The sequence below is a fragment of the Suillus subalutaceus genome, assembly GCF_016647625.1.
Source record: "Suillus subalutaceus strain FC151 chromosome Unknown DFJ58scaffold_30, whole genome shotgun sequence".
NCBI classification, from domain to species: Eukaryota; Fungi; Basidiomycota; class Agaricomycetes; order Boletales; family Suillaceae; genus Suillus; species Suillus subalutaceus.
In genome coordinates, this window is record NW_024540279.1 from 100,192 (window position 1) to 118,364 (window position 18,173).

At 49.1% G+C, this 18,173-nt stretch overlaps 6 protein-coding genes across 6 annotated transcripts; 5 read left to right on the forward strand and 1 right to left on the reverse strand.

Moving 5' to 3' along the window:
• The first annotated feature begins 34 nt into the window (after positions 1–34).
• On the forward strand, positions 35–1,257 carry DFJ58DRAFT_777761 (ferredoxin). Its single transcript, XM_041389577.1, has 5 exons — positions 35–87; positions 137–466; positions 521–563; positions 615–724; positions 786–1,257. Exons 2-5 carry the CDS (start codon positions 331–333, stop codon positions 1,028–1,030), a joined length of 534 nt encoding a protein of 177 aa, XP_041245925.1. The 5' UTR covers positions 35–87; positions 137–330; the 3' UTR covers positions 1,031–1,257.
• DFJ58DRAFT_777763 (uncharacterized protein) lies at positions 1,258–4,593 on the forward strand. The gene is made up of 2 exons (XM_041389578.1): positions 1,258–1,401; positions 1,456–4,593. Exons 1-2 carry the CDS (start codon positions 1,378–1,380, stop codon positions 4,252–4,254), a joined length of 2,823 nt encoding a protein of 940 aa, XP_041245926.1. The 5' UTR covers positions 1,258–1,377; the 3' UTR covers positions 4,255–4,593.
• A 4,227-nt stretch (positions 4,594–8,820) lies between these two features.
• On the reverse strand, positions 8,821–9,396 carry DFJ58DRAFT_715471 (HotDog domain-containing protein; the record flags this gene model as incomplete). The annotated part of the gene is made up of 3 exons (XM_041384128.1): positions 8,821–9,069; positions 9,130–9,274; positions 9,332–9,396. 3 exons carry the CDS (start codon positions 9,394–9,396, stop codon positions 8,821–8,823), a joined length of 459 nt encoding a protein of 152 aa, XP_041245927.1.
• Positions 9,397–9,567: 171 nt separating this feature from the next.
• DFJ58DRAFT_777769 (SNF2 family N-terminal domain-containing protein) lies at positions 9,568–13,024 on the forward strand. The gene is made up of 16 exons (XM_041389579.1): positions 9,568–9,630; positions 9,679–9,766; positions 9,818–9,936; positions 10,005–10,442; positions 10,499–10,588; positions 10,638–10,741; positions 10,788–11,027; positions 11,078–11,174; positions 11,226–11,364; positions 11,425–11,665; positions 11,719–11,887; positions 11,940–12,202; positions 12,264–12,368; positions 12,423–12,487; positions 12,536–12,634; positions 12,690–13,024. Exons 1-16 carry the CDS (start codon positions 9,620–9,622, stop codon positions 12,819–12,821), a joined length of 2,400 nt encoding a protein of 799 aa, XP_041245928.1. The 5' UTR covers positions 9,568–9,619; the 3' UTR covers positions 12,822–13,024.
• Positions 13,025–13,230: 206 nt separating this feature from the next.
• Positions 13,231–14,069, forward strand: DFJ58DRAFT_905423 (uncharacterized protein; the record flags this gene model as incomplete). Its single annotated transcript, XM_041394955.1, has 4 exons — positions 13,231–13,347; positions 13,403–13,539; positions 13,600–13,870; positions 13,893–14,069. Exons 1-4 carry the CDS (start codon positions 13,285–13,287, stop codon positions 14,067–14,069), a joined length of 648 nt encoding a protein of 215 aa, XP_041245929.1. The 5' UTR covers positions 13,231–13,284.
• Positions 14,070–15,455: 1,386 nt separating this feature from the next.
• DFJ58DRAFT_777774 (pyridoxal phosphate-dependent transferase) lies at positions 15,456–18,069 on the forward strand. The gene is made up of 6 exons (XM_041389580.1): positions 15,456–16,044; positions 16,114–16,307; positions 16,333–16,421; positions 16,447–16,799; positions 16,851–17,555; positions 17,578–18,069. The coding sequence occupies exons 1-6, from the start codon at positions 15,526–15,528 to the stop codon at positions 17,671–17,673; spliced, it is 1,956 nt and encodes a 651-aa protein (XP_041245930.1). The 5' UTR covers positions 15,456–15,525; the 3' UTR covers positions 17,674–18,069.
• Positions 18,070–18,173: the final 104 nt, after the last annotated feature.

Here is an 18,173-nt window from a genome sequence, read left to right on the forward strand (position 1 = left end):
ATTGTTCACATTTTACCTGCGGGGCATACGATATAACAAGACCAATGATAAGAAAGATGGCGAGTGCATTGGCAAACCAGTCGCTATCCTGTGGTACAATATAAGATCCATACTTATACTGCTCAGTATTGACCTACCAAATGACAAGTGTCGTGCATTGTGTGTGGAGGAGTGCTGCACGAACTGTGGAAGGAGGTGGCCAGGTTCGGGCTGGCACGCTGTCAGCTTATGTAATCTACCGCCGCATGCTGGTGTCAATATTCGCCTCCGTGTGTTACGACCGTGAGTTTCCTCGTTCGAAACGCTTCTGCAACTCGTGTGTCCTTCACCATGTCGTCCTCTCGCATTCTCCGCTGTATGCGGATGTCTGCTATTGTCCGCGATCGTCCAATACACCTATTGGATTACTGGACGCGGTCAAATTTAGGGAATCCTAGTTTGCGGAGATGGTTACACGGTTCGCAGAGTGCGTATCTCACCTTCTGATGTTGGAATATTAAACCGACCACAATTCGTCAAGTACAGCGTCATGGGAATGTGACCAGACCAGAACCTGGCACTGGGTACGCAGCATACTGGAAAAGTGACCCGAGTAGACCCTGACTATGTTTCAGAATTAAATTGCATTTCAAAGATTCGAAGGGTAACTTGTTGAAGACCGTCGAAGCGAACGAGGGTGATGATATCCTATCACTTGCGCATGAGCATGACATTGACCTAGAAGGTATTAGTGTGGTTGATTTGACGTCATTTGGTCAGGTGAACTGATTTGGTTGAATCATTAGGCGCATGTGAAGGGTCAGTTGCCTGTTCGACATGTCATGTTATTCTCTCGCCCGAGCATTATGATCTGCTCCCCGAGCCATCTGATGATGAAAATGACATGCTGGATATGGCGTTCGGTTTAACTGACACAAGTCGACTTGGGTGTCAGGTGCACATAACTCGCGAACTTGACGAAATGACAGCGACCCTGCCCAGTGCTACACGGAACATGTTTGTGGACGGAAAAAAGCCCACACATCATTGATAATACATGATTTACGTATACACCGCTGACAAGAGATCCGTGCTTTATGGAAGATGAAGGTCTAGTCTTGCACAGGGATATATGAATCAATCAACTTGAGATACCGGTGGCCTGGGGCAGTGCTCATGTGCACTTGTCCTTCTATTAATATTATTGCGACTTGTCGGAATTATTATAATTAGTGTTGGCTAAATTTATTATTCTGCTAATCGCCATTTACCATCACATCATGATGTGCCTCGAAATGGCCTCGAGGCAACGAGTCTCGGTTTGATCCTAACCTGCATCACATTTGGTTTTTCCTATATGTACACCTATTTCCCCCTCGCGACTTTTCCCAAGTTGCCATGTCCCAACCTTGCGTGCTGCAGGTGAGTTTCTCACCGGGTGTTGCTGCTTGTCGTACCTTACATTCTCTATTACAGCCTGAGGCCGTGGCGGTGGTACCTCGCCCTGCCGCATTGCACGAACGCGCAGGACAACCATTAAGTACACCTGCACTCGTAGGATATCCAACATCTGTCCGTGCTTCTCGTCCATTACGTTCTTCTCCTCTCGCCGGCCCAGCATTCTCTAGTAATACATCCATCGTAACTTCTTTAGAGTCAAGTCAGTCTCAATGCCCAAGTACTTTGAGCATGGACCTCGGTCCATACTCGCGCTCGCAACCGTCATCTCTCTTCTCTCACACTGGTTCTATTTCTGCGACCACCTCTTCCCATGCCCACCGCGCCCCCGGACTCTTGGTTGGACCGTCAAAGAGCGCTGGTGCTATTCCTACCCTTGGCCTAGACGCCCGCCTGTATTCGCGCTCGCCACCCTCGTCTGACGTTTCTCATACTGGTTCTTTTTCTGCCAGCTCATCTTCCTTCTCCTCGCACGCGCACCGTACTTCCACAACGGGACTAACCAAGACCACTAGCGCTATTCCCACACTTGGTCTTTTCAGACGGCAGGCCAAGGATGAACCAGCGGCACCACTTCCTACCCAAGCACCATTCGGGCATAGTCGCTCAGCATCTTTTCCATGCCAAACAGATCCCCTGCCAGCCCATGTCCCACAAGCCTACTCACCGAGTGCCGCTCGCCCAACCTCCCAAAAGCCCTCAGTGTCCCGAAATCCGAATGAGAACTGGATGTCATCTTCTCCATTTGGTACTGCATCTACGCCCCGCTTTTCTAGGCAATCGATATCGTCACAACCAGTCGTGATGCCCCTGAGTGCTCGGGAATACCGCAGACGAAAATGCGCTAGCATGATGACAAACACGGTATATTCGGCCACATCTGGCTCACCGGTCACCGAGGGCATGGAGGAAGGTGTACCTCATATCATAGTCTCCGACTCTGAGGCCTCCGGTCCTTCTCCTTCCATTCACCCATCCGGAAATAGGTCTTCCAGGCGTGCCTCGCTGCCGTCGTCACAGGCCTCCCATACATCTCTCCCCCCGGGTTCTCGGGAACCCGCATTGTCCGAGAAAAGTTCGATCAGTACCTTCTTTTCATTATCATCCGAGAACGAGGCAGAAAATGCCGATGTAACACCGCACCGGAGGATGTCTTATCCCACCCCAACCCAGCGTCATTCACGCATCAGTCTCGTGGATGCTGTGAATCGCCTGTCGCAAATGAGCGGGGCAAGTGGAGATACCGTGTTTTTCGATATGGATGAAGGTCTCAGCCCTCGTCAGAGACAGATTTCTGTGACGGAGGATGACGGGGTGCTCAGAAGGGCGAGCTCGAGAAGGAGGAAATTAAAGAAATTCAATGCACCTTCCCGCGAACCGGTGATGGCGGACGCCGCAGCAGAACGTACTGCACCACAAGAACGCACTCGAGTGGTCAGGATTCTGGAAGCCAACGAAGTTTCCTCTATCCCCATACTTGACAGCAGGTTTTCCGACTCATCCCATGATCGTGAAGAACTTGTCTCCGGTGACATATCCACCGAACGGGCCGCTTCTGAATCAAAAATGGACTCAGAGGCGCCAGGCACTTTTGCCGAGGCACAAGTCAGACCTCGCAGGAAACTTACCAAATCTCGAACACAATCTGTTCAGGTACCACCTGCACGATTGGCTGCCCCGTCATTACCCTGGATACCTCGTCCTTCTTCGCAGTTTTTCAGGGGTAGTGCAAAACAGAACACGCCAAATATTTCCGCATCGGACGTATCGCTCCAGGAAAATGTCCCGCAGACCGAAGAGATAGGAGATAACGGAAAGGAGAACAATCACCGGGGCCGTCGATTGACATTTCAGTTCATTCCCTCCCCCTCCTTTCACAGGCGACCCAAGTCGGCTTCAGGCATTACTCCAAGCCTTGACTTGAAGTCTCCCATGAGGAGTGACACACGGCAAAAGGTGCCTAAACCTGATTCCCGGTGCGGGACAGATAGTGCATTAAGTAGCCTCACAGGTAGCGCAACTACTATTACCCTGTTACCTCCTCCCCCTATCACATCTTCTTCCAGTGTATCCTCAAGTGCGGGAAACTCTACTTCAAGCTTGACTGATGGCAGTAGCACGACAATGGGGTCGCGGGACACTGGCGCTACTTCTATCAATGCTCCGAGCCTGCAAACCGCTTCTCGTGGCGCAGAGTATTCCCACCCAAAAGTCCCGTCAAACCTGAAGCAGAGCATAGTAGCGCAGTGGAGCAGTGACAGTGACAGCGACCAGCAAGACAACTCAAGACATGCACCCAAAACTTCCGTCGACCCCCCTAATGCCTCACATGATCAAGAACTACAAGAATCCTCATCTTCCTTTGGCACCGCCACTTCTTACGCGTCATTCTCTTCATATGCCACATCAGGCTCTCCACCTGCTGCTCTAGATGCTAGAAATGCCCCGGGCTCGCTTTACGACTACAGCCAAGCACCAGATCCTAATGTTCATCCTATGTGGACAGTTCCTATGGTCACGGTCACCGCTACTCCCCCACCACGCGCTAAAGAAATCTCTCCGATGCTTCACGAACCTCACGTACAACCTTCTTCCCTAGCTGTTCCCGTCCCCGCCCGTGTCCCCGTCCCTACCACGAGATCTACGGCCCGCTTGAAGCGCCCACGCCCACACCCACGCCCACAGACGGCACCTGCTTCACCCACCGCGCCGCATTCTCCAACTCCTGCAACTTCGAAATCACCGCGGGCTCCCAGAGCGTCTTCAGGGTTCAAATCTATACTCCGCAGTCTACTTCAAGTTGGTCGTTCAGGCTAATACCATTAGGGGTTATCTTTGACTTCGGCAAGAAGGTTTGATGCTGAACGCTGATCCTCCAGTGTATTGTTATCTAAAAATACGCCTGCGCCCGCTTCACGTGGACGCAATTAGCGAGATACCTACCACCCTATTTCGTTTGGGATTTATGATTACGTGTCTTGGGCATGCGAGTGCATGATAATGGTTATTTACTTTCTTGGACTTGGGCGTAATCGATGCGATTATTTACATACAGTACTAGAACGTTTTTTATGATGCCTACTCTCACGAAGATAAAGCAGATATCTTGGACTACTAGTCAAATAATATATGCCGAGAAGCAAGACTCGAATTCAATGCGTGTGCACACTTTAGAAGTTGTAATGTTGAAACGTTGATTGGGCATGTCAGTTTCATCTTCCATTCTAGTTCTAGGCGAGAAGGCTGGGGAACGACGTTCCCCACATGCGACTGGTCGGATAAGCTGCACAGTGACAGTGCGCTGCAGGGCCGTGAAACACTGATAAGTACGTACGAGGCTGGACGGTGAACTGCAGCGTAATAAGTTACATATAACCGGCGACCGCACATCATGATTCCGAGTTTTGATCCCGTTACTAATGAGCTGCGGATGAACTAGAGACCATACGGTACCACAGATATGGAGGCACAGGAAGAATGTTTCCTTTACATAAATGCAATTATGGCGGTTGAAGTTAGAGAGCTCACAGCATCTTTGACGAGAGCGTTACGAGAAGAGGTCCTAGTTATGTAAGGCTGTGAAACAGCCGCCCTGCACAGCCTGGAAAAACCACTATGTACTGCAAGAGAATGGCAGAATCAGTCTATCCTATCATTAATCACCACATCCTTTCGAGACTTTGAAGATCATGAAGGATCCGTACGGGCAGTCCAAGGGTAGTTTTCCCTGACAGATATCAATGGGTTTAGAAGCCAAGATTCAAATTCATCTATGGGACTTTGAAATTATCGAGTGTTGTGTTGAAAATGGTAATGATGGTCACTTTGGTCAGTAGCGGTGTTACGAGGCGATTGAATGTCAGCGCTCAGTGGTAATGTCGATGGAGAGCTCCAATCGTCTGGGACGGATATGCTGGCAAACTCACACAACCCTATTACTAGTACTGATGCCTCACTCATGGGAGTTCGGCTCGATGAACCTTTCACCAGATGCGGCTCAGTCCTAGTCATTGGGTCAACAGATCAAATGGCGAAGCTGAGTACTGAGTCATGGAGCACATAGACGTGGCAGGTGCAAGGAATTGTAACTTGTGGAGTACCGGTCAACGGCCCACTGCAACCGGTACTCGGTGTCACGGTCTGGCGAACTTCTTGCCACCATGATATGATTTGCAAATGTTAAACCCAAGTACGAGGGAAAGCATCGCACACTTCGCGGGAGTCGCACCACCTGCTGTTGGTCGCGGTTGCCGTCGCGGTGCACTCCTTTGCGCGAGTTGATTTGGAGAAGCCATGGAGGCGTACCAGATATGAGTGATGAAATTATGAACTCAGTTGGTGTACTGGTAAGTGTTTAATATTGCTCTCGTTACAAACCGCATTTCACTCAACGTTCAAGCAACAGAACATTGCATGTTGCCAATGAAGATGTCAACTTTGCTGCAAGTGCAGATATTGTTCTCGCTGCTGGCGACAGGCTATCGAGCTATACTTGGCGGCGATCAACCTGGATTCGCCGCCGGTAGTGTTGTGGGCAGAGAAGTAGTTCTGCCGGCAGAACTGGCAGAATATGACTGATGGCAGAACCTGGCAGCTAATGACAGAATTGCGGAATTCTCTTTGATGGTACTGGAAGTATACATCAAATCAATATTGCAAGTTCAAAGTTCCATCTTCGTTTGTATCATGATCGATGATCCGTGACCGTCACTAGTCTCGTCCTCTAGACTATTGCTGCAGGCACTAGTGATTAATCCCTCGTCAACAGCCCCACGTTGCAGTTCCGCCAAGTCAAATGCTCTTCTATCTCAAACTTCCTGCCCGAACACATCCCAGCCAAGGTAAACTCAGCATCAATGTCATCAAGTGAGATTAATTAAGAACCTTCGAGATTGTCACTACAGACTGCTGCAAGTTACGGAATGAACAAGAAGTCGGTCTTAGCTGCTTGGCAACGTCTCTATTGATGTCCGGAAGTTCGGAACTGATCCCACGGTTCTGCCTGGAGGTTCTGCCCACAACAAGTACTAGGATTCGGTAACCAACACCATGATTAACTGGAAACCGCCGTAAGGGCCAGGCCCACTTGGCCAAGTCGGAAAAATGTTACGGGAGACGCACTTCTTGATGCGCAGAAACTACGATCTTACCTATTGGTAGCCAGCACTCATATTGGCAATCACTAGGTCATCGAACCCAATCAACCCTTCGTCTTCCTTGAATATGATGATCGGCAGAAGCATGCAGCGCTACGTGGTGCACCACGCTACGACTATGCTACCGAGACCTTCCAAGTAATACTCTCCGAAAATGCTCCTGGCCGGGATCCAAGTACGAGTTAGGCCCTCAATCACACTTGCGTCAATATGCTCGACTGAATCTTCAGAGCTGCGCTAGCAGTGTGTCTCTCCTTAACTTTGGTGCTGTTTGAAAGGTGATTGACGCTCAAATGGAAAACGCTCATCTCGTGTACTTAATGTGATCGAGACTCGAGTGACACTGATAAATGCCTTCACAAGGATGGACTGGCACGGCTGGCAATGTGCCACCTCTGGCAGACAGAAACTGGTGTGGCCTCGATCTAATGACGACTGCTACGTACGACATACGACAACAGCGGCCAGCCGAAGGCTCTACCCCTAAGCTATACAAATAGTGACAAACATGGGTGTGGAGCGATACGCTGCATCGACAAGAATAACAATGTCGAACTTCAAAACTCTATGTTTGTGTGGTATCGCCACTCGGCGCTTGTGATCATCTACCTGTCCGATATTCGGCCTTCGTCCAAGTCTGGCGCACTGGCAAAGAGTGCTTGAAATACACAAATTATCTTCTATCAATAAGGTTGGTCCCCTAACCACAAGCAGTTCGTTGTGATTATGCAGGAGCTGAAGGATTCAACGAGCATAGATGCACGGGCCCTTTTCGCCTTCTATCTGGGAATCATGTCTTCGGCGTCCTCCTACCAACAATCTAAGGAAACCCGCTCTCGGGCGGCTATTGCAGGAGATCGTGGCTCAGTCAGGTGACATTACTGCCCCGAACTGGGTCGGCAAATCATCCGGCTTCAATAGCTACCTCCCAATTGACATCACTTCACATGAAACTCCATCATTCATGCCACATTATTGTCAGATAAAGAGATACGGAAACCGATCTGCTTGCTGCGGCGTGTCGGGGCCGTAAAGTTGGCTTTGACATTATGCAACATGTTCGAGTCCCTGAGCACTGCTTGTTTCGCGCATTGCCGGCTCCATCTACTTTGCCTTGCATTCCCTGTCATCGGCATCAGTAAGTTACTGGTGAGTCACTGATATTCTCATATTTTGTAAGCTGAAATGCTCATCAATTGGGGTTACAAAGTACCACTAATATCTGCGGCTCCCCAGTTTACTGATGCGGGTACCTGGTCCAGGCTAAGAGACATATTTCACTCATGAAGTCAATGGGCTTCATGACCTGGTTATCACCGCAAAAGATAGGCCGATGCTATTCGCAACATGATAGCTATACTCCATCAGGACAGTTGAGATATTATAGCTGCATGTATACAAGTGATCTCCGCCGTGCAGCTAGTCCAATTCTGGTCAATAGGTTCTATTCATTCTAGATCAAGTATGTACATTCGTAGTCTGAATTTTATTTATTTACACTTAATGTTGGAGGTAAGCGAGGTCTTGTAGTTTATGCTGAAAACCAATCTATGAATCATCTTGCAAACGAATGTGCAAGTGAATTGGCTATACTTAGATTGCAAAGACATTAATCGTAGTGTTGAGAACGGTCCTGTCAAGCGTGTGCACGAAAGCTCGGTCACCGAGAACCTTCTAAACTTTACAGCTGAGACGAAGATCACGGTGTTTTGGGATAGATCTTGATTTTAAATTCGATACCTTGTCAGTGTGTTGAAATTACTCGACTGAGATTTTGGAGCTGCGTGGTTTAAACGGCACGATAACGCAGAACAGGAACAGGGAAGCTGCATATATATAGTTGATATAGCGTTCGCCGTTCGCTAAGAAGTAAAGTAACGCCTAGCCAGATATCGGAAGGCCTTCCGAATCATGGGACATAGCACTACAGCGATATATCACATCGGTCACGGAGAGCACACGAGCACCAGAGATATGGCGGTAGTATAAATATCAATAAAATCAATATTTATCACAAAAGTGCACAGAGGTGGACGACTTACGTTTGACTTACGTATATGACTCCTATAATATGTTGTGGACTACGCACTTGAAAGGGCTGTAGAGGTCAGACTAGTCGTCATACTGGAAAAATCAGCGAATCAGGCAAGTACTTGTTCTTGTCATAGCACTCTCTCGTTCATTTGTGAGCTCTAAGAATTCCATGATGATTTGGTGTAAGTGCACTTCAAAGCTTAGATTCCAAGCTCTCATTGGTCGATAACAGGATTGAAAGACCTTCCCGAAGGGGCTCATTCATGGGAATGCTCTTCCTGGATCCCCGTTCAACAAAGACATGGGTATAACCCCCAACAGCTGCGGGTGCATCCTTTCCCTCCTCAAATACCGCGACCTCATACGTCACAGAACTTGAACCGAGCTTCACTACCCTAAGTCCGAGGTCCAGAACCTGAGGAAATGACAGGGGAGAGAAGAACTATCCCCAAAGTTGTAAGCACCTGATCGGGGCGGAGAGCCGCTTGGTACTAGTACTTACCTGGCAATGGGACGAGACTACCAGCCCAATTTGGGCGGAGTTGGAGGTGAGTCCACATCGTTGGATGAGAAAAGTGTTTACTACAGAATCAAAGAGGTGGTAGTAGACGGAATTGTTGACGTGTGAGTATTGGTCGTTGTCGGTCCTTGGGATGGGTTAAATTTCATGGATATGTGAGATCATTGAGAGGAGTGGACTGCACCAGCGAGTTCGGTAGGAGAGGAAGAAAAGATAATTGGAACGCGTGCGTGCACGATGCGAGCTCATGGTGCATGAAAGCGATCCGACTCCACCGGTTCAAAAGGCGTTGTTGTGGTCAAAAATGTACAAACAAACGCAACAAACTGCTTCAAAACCGTGGACTGAGTATGTAATACAAACGACCACGTGACGTTCAATTAAGTGCGACGCGTTGTTTTAATTGCATGTCTTGTTCATCCGCGATCATCAAAACACCTTCAGCTAACACATACCCCGACCACTTACAACCATGGAACGCCTGTATGTACTGTGTATAAGATTCTGAATAACACCTGAGCAACTTTCCAGTCGCAAACAGATGGCATTTGACCCTAATTTATACCCAGAGTTCAAGAAGCCAACCAATGGAAAGACTTCAGAAACGCCAAGCGTAATCGTATGTCCTCTTTTTCAACTTCATCTCTCAACTCACCACGATATTGCGTAGTCTATTTCAAGTTCCTCAAGCTCTTCGACATCTTCTGCAGCCTCAACGGAGGCACCAGCAGCTCGACACAGAGGCCGAACAACGATCGTAATCTCTTCTGATGAAGAAAACGAGGACATGTACGTACTCGCGTTCCTCAGCTGTCCTTTTTGGCGTGCGACTCAAGTTTTTTGCTGTTAACTTGAAGTAGACCTCCTAGTACCCAGTCGCAATCCTCTGCTCAACCTCCACCGGCTGCTCGTAACAACTTTGTCATGGATGTCTTGAAACAGGCTCTTCCCGTGCCTCCTCTACAGCGCACACAAGTCCCAGCACCCATTCACATTCCTTCGAACCGTGATATTCTTCCGGGGCCTTCCGGCCTTAATCCGGCGGTGGATGTGTCCCATGAAGCATACGTCTATGAACCTCGGATGTCCGCCACTGAGACTGAAAAGGCGTTGCGCGCTCTCGTAGAGGATAGTATCACCCCTGATGATGATATTGAGATTGACATGGAGGAAGCCATTGTGGAGGGCTTTCAAGACGGTATCACACTTCTCCCGCATCAGGTCCTTGGTCGCGCTTGGATGCGCGATAAAGAAACAGGTAAAAAGAGAGGTGGCATACTTGCAGATGATATGGGGTAAGACTGTCAGTACTACTGCTACTCGCGTGTAATCAACCTTTTTTTTTGTGCAGTCTTGGCAAGACTATTCAGACCCTTACGCGAATCGTCGATGGTCGTGCCAAAAAATCTGACAAAGCAGATGGTTGGGCTGCCACGACTTTGTAGGTCCAATTGTCTTCGATGTTTGTTTGTTAAATCCATGATTTCTAGGGTTGTTTGTCCAGTTGCACTCGTCTCTCAATGGGCCTCCGAGATCGCGAAGATGGCTGTGGGATTACGTGTGATTGAGCACCATGGCCAAAGTCGTACCATAGGTGGGTCCCTTCTACTCTAAATAGTATCAAACTTAATGCAGCACAGACCCTCTGAAACTCAAGGCCGCACACGTCGTGGTTACTTCGTATTCCATTGTCGCTTCTGAATACGCGACCTTTGCACCTCCCGCAAAGGACGAATCAAAGTCCAAGTCAAAATCCAAGAAGGCAGCATCCCAATCAGACTCGGACTCTGATTCTGACAAGGTCGTTACGAAGAAGAAACCCGGAAGGGCAAAGGGCAAGGACGCATTATTCCGCGTGAAATGGTTTAGGATTGTTCTTGGTGCGTCGCCATCGGGGTTGGCTAAATTATAATCTAACAAGTACACAAAGATGAAGCACACAACATCAAGAACAGGAACACGAAAGCGGCTATTGCATGCTGCGAACTAGACGGGAAGTTTCGCTGGTGTCTTACAGGCACACCCATGTACGTTAAAAATCGTGTTATGTGAAGGCAGTCCTACAGTTTTCTTTTCAGGCAAAATACAGTGGATGAACTGTTCTCTCTCCTCAAATTTCTCCGTGTGCGTCCGCTTAACGACTGGCAAAACTTCAACGAACAGATCGCACAGCCCATCAAGGCCGGGCGACCAGTACGAGCCCTTAAGCGACTTCATGTGCGTCCTTTTGTGCATGTGTAGTTATTTACTTGCCCTACAACTTGACACCATGTGCAGGTCGTTCTCCAATCCATCATGCTCCGACGTACCAAAGATCTCGTCCTTAACGGGAAACCTATCATCTCCCTTCCGTCACGGCATTTGTCTGTTGTTCAATGCAAATTCGATTCAGACGAGCAAGCATTCTACAATACGCTCTCGCAACGCATGACAAGTGAACTTGACAAACTTGTTCAGGCCAACGAAGCGTCCAAGAATTATACCCACGTGTTGCTTATGCTTCTGAGGCTAAGGCAGGGTGAGCTGGCTCGTGTATCGACTTTGCATCACATGCTAATCTAGATTCACTAGCTTGCAACCATCCGTCCCTCGTGTACAAGGACTACCGTATCGACTCTGAGGCCGCTGAGCCTCGCCCCACTAAGAACGATGATGCTGATGAAGATGCCGACGAGCTTGCGACGCTTTTAGGACAGATGGGCGTCTCGAACGGCAAGAAATGCCAGTTATGTCAGACAGAGTATGTTGCCTTTGCTGACATACAGTATGAATTCTAACTCGTCTTTGCGCAGTCTTACCTCTTCCGACTCAGACCACTGCCCCGACTGTACTGAAATCGCTGCCAAGGCCCGACGCAAGTCTGTGGCCGCACCAACCGCTCGTGATCCCAACTTACCTCCGGATTCGGCGAAGATTCGCAAGTTGCTGGAAATTCTTCGGGACATCGATGAACGAAGCGAGAGTGCTGAAAAAACGATAATTTTTTCTCAGTTCACCAGCATGCTGAATCTGATCGAACCGTTCTTGACTGCGGAGGGGATCAAGTTTGTACGATGTATGTCCTTTCGGCTTCTCGTCTCTCGAGGTTTCTGACTTGCTATGATGGCGCGATGTAGATGACGGAAGCATGACCAAGGATAAACGTGAGGCATCACTAGAGAAAATCCGAAACAGCAAGAGCACGCGCTGTATCCTAATTTCATTCAAGGCCGGGAGTACTGGTACGTCCTTCTCAAACTCATGGTGATGACGAGTCCCTAACCTTTGCGCTTCAGGGTTAAACTTGACCTGCTGCAACAATGTGGTCCTCGTTGACATGTGGTGGAACCCTGCGCTTGAGGTCCGTCCTAGGCTCACTTTTTGAATTCAACATTAACTGCAGGGATAGGACCAAGCATTTGATCGCGCTCATCGCTTCGGGCAAGAACGCGACGTCAATATCTTCAAGCTCACTATTCCCGAGACTGTAGAAGAGCGGATCCTCGAGGTAAGCCATGTGACGTTTGCGGTTAAAGCTGTAATTGAGCGATGGTGCTATATAGCTTCAAGAGAAGAAACGCGAGCTTACGAAAGCGGCGTTGAGTGGAGAGAAGATGAAGAATATGAAACTCGGCATGGATGATCTGTTGGCGTTGTTCAGGCCTGGGACACACCAAGATGACGATGAGGAATGATTGGATGTCCGTACGTGCTGGACACGTTGAAGATTTGGTTTTGATTGTATGCGTTTATGCTGTTCTCGCTGTTGTCTTGATCTACATATCATGTACCAATTTTATTCTATGCTGTTGAGCGCTGAGCAGTGTTGACTGACGCAGAACGAGTTCTGTCGAAATATTTGATTTTCCTTTTCTAGTTCAAGTTGTTAATTAATCTCGTGAGGTCTTGTGCCAGGACTCAGAACAGATTGGAGCTCGAGCTGTTCGAGTTGACGATCTGCTTTGCGATTATGCGTGCTTGTTATTCAAATGTCTGGATCTAACATACTACAACGTTCCTGTTCACATAGGAGTAAGTAGGTCACGTGCTCGGCACAATGTCGACTTTGATCGAAATATTAGCGGAGCTTGCAGAGCCACAGACAGTGATTTGGGCTATCATAGACGCTTCGTGATAGAGTTGAACCCTAGAGCCTAGATGAACATGATCGATACCAGCTCTCAAGGATCCACATCTGCAGATGTTTGGGACCAGCCCAATGCAAGTAATGATATTTGATACCGGGTGACCATGAGACCTGACGGAGCTTCTCCAGGATTACGCTGGCCTGAGCTCGTATCCACTGGCAGGCGCTGCAACTAAACCACAGCGGAAGCCCCAACAAGTCGTCCCAGACGACTGGGATAACGATGAAGATGAAGACGAAGATAACGCCAAAGTCTGGGAAGACGCGTGAGTCTATCATTCTCCTTCATCTGTCAGCCCCAACGTTAACTCCTCTGCACATTGCAGAAACAACAAAGCGCCCATGCCAGAACTGATCATTTCCCCCTCGAGCACCGGGACATGCGTCGTCCCCCCTCCCCCAGCTGCCTTCCAACCGACGATGCGTATCCTGAAACGGCCCTCTCCCTCCCAATCAGCCTCGAATTCTACCACCTCACTCTCCTCACAGACACGCAACACTCTTGCTGAGCGTGAGGCTCAGTATCAAGAAGCTCGTAATCGAATATTTGGAACGACGAGCGAGCGTGGCAGTGATGACCTCTTAAGCCGCCGCGGGGTGAGGAAACGGTAGTGGCAAGGGAGCAGATGCTGGATCTGCGGCGTCTGCGGTGCTGCGTAGTCCTACAGGTCCGTCAGATACGGACAAAGAGGTGGGTCGGACCGATGACTCCCCTCCAAAGGGATTTCGTGACAGGAGGAATGGGAGGAATCAGAACAGCACATCTTCGAGTATGTTACCACGGACTTCGAGTTGATCTTTCTCTTGTGTTTCAGCTAGGTTTTTGCTGTTGATTGATCGTTGTAAATTTTTTATTGTACACGTCCAGCTCCAACTCGATGCAACGCGCTTTTGAGTCGGAGAGCTCTCTCACGGCGACGAGTCGCCGTGACATGTATGTATAAGTCTTTGGAGCTCGGCATTCTCAGGTGCGAAAATGACAAAATAGCGAGCTTCGATAACTTTCAAATTCTGATGACTCAACTAAACGCACATCACATCTAAAAGAGTTACATCAAGACTCGGAGACAGTGGTGCGAGTGCGGCATGGACTCGGAATGCACCAGAATACGAAGTAAATTTGCCCGACTTCTTGAGCAGGTTGTTGTGGCGCTGTCTGGGCCTGAGGCTGGGACTTTCTGGGACTGGCTGTAGCTAGTCGAGTGTGGCTGAGCTGCAGGTTGAGCTGTCACCGAAAACAACTGACGAGTCTGAGCATTAGTCTCCTTAGAGGGGAGGCGCTACGTAGACCCTCTGGAGATTCGGTTGTATATATAGCAGAGCGAGGGATGCCTAACGTTCTACTTACCTGTTTTTTTCTTCTGGCAGCGACTGTTACGGACTATAGGCTAGTGTGCTACGCGAAAAGACTACGCTTTGGGTGCTGTTTTCAGCGCGATGGACTCGCTTGCTGTCGGGCGATGACGAGGGCATTCCGAAGGCGTCGAACCGAGGAAGGATGGGGACGCTAGCATCGACAAGGGGGACCAGATGGTGTCGAAGGAATATAAGACTTCGAATACTTATCATCAATATTGCCCGTTGCGTGAAAACACGAGGCATGCCTGAAAAAAAGTGGCTATAGGCATCGCTTCCCCAAGTACGCAAAGGATTTGTAACGTCGACCTGTGAGCACAAATGCAAGAGCAAGTACTGACTTCAAAGCAAGACGGCGGCGGCGAGCAGGAACAAGTTGCCTGCCGTATAGCTTGTCACCCTGAAAATATTACTCTAGTCTCCCCGGTAGCCAGACCTTTATAGAGGAAGGAAAATAGTCATGGAATCCTAGCATCCTCCATCAAGATGGACTTGACGCTTGGTGGTATACCGCGCAGATCGTGGAGTTGATTGTATTCGGAAAGCTGCCCCGTCGATGGTGTAATGGCTAAATGACCAGTTGGAGGGTTTGTAACTACGGCCGACGTGATTTGTCGCACCGTCAATCATAGGGAGACGCTGGATTTAGAAATTTCCCAAGAGTGAGTACTAGATATTAGAGTGATATATAAGCCGGTTTCCTACACAGAATGTCCAAGAGATACTTCAAACTGAAGACCGGACGATCTGATAGCTAAGCTCAGGGGCGGGGGCGTGTATATTTCTTACATAAGCAAAGTTTTTATAACATCCCTTTTGAAGAATCGTTCAATATAAGCTATCCCGTCCCTCACCATACTCGTCTTGTGGTTCGTTTGTTGAACAGGACAAGAAAAATGCCTTCACCGATGGCGTTGAATCCGCCATCACGTTCTCCATCCATCTTCAAAAAGAAAAAATCATTTAGCCAATTGTCGTCAATGGCGACCGCAGCGTCCTACCTTTCTGCTGTTCACCAAGCAGATACGCGCGCTCGCAGCCACGACAATTATTCTGTTTCATCAACCCCTGCACTTTCACTATCATCTTCTGTCACAGTTTCATCAGAGGACACCGTTCTCAACGAGGACGGTGAGAACAATTGTCTCGCGTACCCCTTAACACCCCCAACCTCTGAACAGGTCTTCACCACCGTTCACACGGAGTTTGGTCACTGTGCAAACGAGGCATATCGTTGCGTCTCCAAGCATGACTATACCAAACCTGTGCAAGAGCACACCATCGAGGAGCCTCCATATTATATCCTCCTCACCACCTACATTAGTTACCTTATTCTCCTCTGTTTTGGTCATATGCGCGACTTTTTCGGAAAGCGTTTTACCAAGTCTTATTTCACCCACCTTATGCCCCATGATGTACGTGTGCAATCTCCTTTCCTCCTCAACCTTGTTCCCATACTCCCATCTAATCCATCTTGTACCCAGGGTTACGCGCCATTGAACTCGGATTTTGATTCGTTCTACACCCGTCGGCTTAAGCGTCGCATGGATGACTGCTTTTCCCAGCCTGTCACCGGTGTTGCAGGACGCACTATTGTTATCCTCGACCGATATTCCACGGATAACAATCACACTCAGATCTTCACTGGTAGCAAGACCCGTGCGCTGAATATTTCTTCGTATAACTACCTCGGTTTTGCCCAGGCCTCGTGGCGGCTGTGCAGACGCGGTCGAGGAAAGCATTCGTCGATATGGCGTCTCCACTTGTGGCACGCGTCTTGAGAGCGGGAGCAGTGAGCTTCCATGTGTCTGCTGAAGCCCTTGTTGCGCGTTTTGTCGGCATGGAAGATGCATTAATCAGCTCTATGGGATTCGCCACCAACTCTACTTTTATACCCGCACTCGTGGGAAAGGGATCCCTTGTCATTTCCGATGAATTCAACCATGCTAGTATCCGCGTTGGTGTACGCCATAGTAATGCTCAGGTCCGGATGTTTAAACACAATGATATGTCAAGCCTCGAGTCCCTACTGCGCGAGGTGATTAGCCAGGGTCAACCCAAGACGCATCGCCCGTGGAAGAAGATTTTAGTCATCGTCGAAGGTCTGTACTCCATGGAGGGTACTCTCGTGAACCTGCCTAGAATTGTCGAACTGAAGCAGAAGTACAAGGTCTGTACTGCAGTTGGCGTGTTGTATTGTGATGTTGATATTTTGTTCAAGTTCCTCCTCTTTGTCGATGAGGCACATTCAATCGGTGCGCTGGGTCCCCATGGACGCGGTGTCACAGATTACTTCAACATCCCTCCTCGTTCTATTGACGTCTTGATGGGTACTTTCACCAAGTCCTTTGGTGCTGCTGGCGGATACATCGCAGGGCCTAAAATCCTTATTGATACTCTCCGGTTACGTGGTCACTCCGGAGCGTATGCAGAAGCTATGACGCCCCCCGTCCTCACCCAGGTCGTCTCGTCGATGGTTAGCATTATGGGTGTCGCTCCGTCATCACAGTCGACCAAGTCCGCACTCGCGCTCAGCCCTGCTAGTTCCATCGTCACGCTGAGGGACAATACAGAGGAGCTCCCAGGAATGGCACCTCCAAGCATGCTGCCGACATGGATGACCCTTCACCCGGCTCTTGCAGACGGTTCTGAAGCTCGTATGCGTATCCGCCGTCTTGCCTTCAACTCGCGGTATCTCCACCAGGGCCTCAAGAAACTCGGTTTTATCACCTACGGACATCCCTTTAGCCCGATTGTTCCCCTTCTCATCTTTAATCCGGGCAAGATGAGCATGTTCTCTCGCATGATGCGTTCGCGGAGCACGCCGATTGTTGTCGTTGTCGTCGCGTACCCTGCCACTCCGCTTGTTACCAGTAGGGTACGGTTCTGTGTTAGCGCAGCGCACACAAAGGAGGACATCGATATGGTGCTTACGGGCGTGCGATGAGGTGGGCGGCATCCTGGACCTGAAGCATGGAGCAGGCGAGCGGTGGGGGATCGACGAGGTCTGCAAGCGCGCAGTGGAGCTTGTACACTCTGTGTGAATGCCTGCATGACTGTCTCCCTTGCTGTCTCCCTCTTCATGTAGTTATTGACGGCGACTCGACTTCGTACCACGACAATGCAATACAAGGTGATCTCTGTACAGGTTAGATGATGAAAGCTAGGAGAAAAACAACATACATACGTTAACAAGGATTTTGGATTTTTTTTCTAGTACATACACTACCACACGACGGCGATGTCCATACTTGCGCTTAGGCTGCTCCTGTTCAAAACATTTTATCCACTTTTTTCTTGCAGATAAATTATTGGTCTCACATTGATGATGTCTAGGATATATCAAGAGGAATGAGAAGGGAGCTTTGCGCGATGCTGGCGATGTCGATGTAATAAATAGACGGTCGACGAGCGTGGGTGAACTGATTGCTCGATATTCAATAGCGCTTGTGCCTTCGTAGATCCGGGCCGCAGCACAGAGCGATATAAGTAGGGTCCTTGGCGTGCGCACTTCATCTTATCAGTCCAGTGACCGCCTAGATCG

Coding starts and splice junctions, on each gene's coding strand:
- DFJ58DRAFT_777774 (XM_041389580.1), top strand. CDS start 15,526: ATGCCTTCACCGATGGCGTTGAATCCGCCATCACGTTCTCCATCCATC. Junction 16,045..16,113: donor CCCACCTTATGCCCCATGAT/GTACGTGTGCAA, acceptor TCTTGTACCCAG/GGTTACGCGCCATTGAACTC. Junction 16,800..16,850: donor AACTGAAGCAGAAGTACAAG/GTCTGTACTGCA, acceptor ATTTTGTTCAAG/TTCCTCCTCTTTGTCGATGA.
- DFJ58DRAFT_777763 (XM_041389578.1), top strand. CDS start 1,378: ATGTCCCAACCTTGCGTGCTGCAG. Junction 1,402..1,455: donor CCCAACCTTGCGTGCTGCAG/GTGAGTTTCTCA, acceptor TCTCTATTACAG/CCTGAGGCCGTGGCGGTGGT.
- DFJ58DRAFT_777769 (XM_041389579.1), top strand. Junction 11,365..11,424: donor GAGCCCTTAAGCGACTTCAT/GTGCGTCCTTTT, acceptor CACCATGTGCAG/GTCGTTCTCCAATCCATCAT. Junction 12,369..12,422: donor ATTCAAGGCCGGGAGTACTG/GTACGTCCTTCT, acceptor TTTGCGCTTCAG/GGTTAAACTTGACCTGCTGC.
- DFJ58DRAFT_777761 (XM_041389577.1), top strand. CDS start 331: ATGTCGTCCTCTCGCATTCTCCGCTGTATGCGGATGTCTGCTATTGTC. Junction 467..520: donor ATGGTTACACGGTTCGCAGA/GTGCGTATCTCA, acceptor CAATTCGTCAAG/TACAGCGTCATGGGAATGTG. Junction 564..614: donor AGACCAGAACCTGGCACTGG/GTACGCAGCATA, acceptor ACTATGTTTCAG/AATTAAATTGCATTTCAAAG.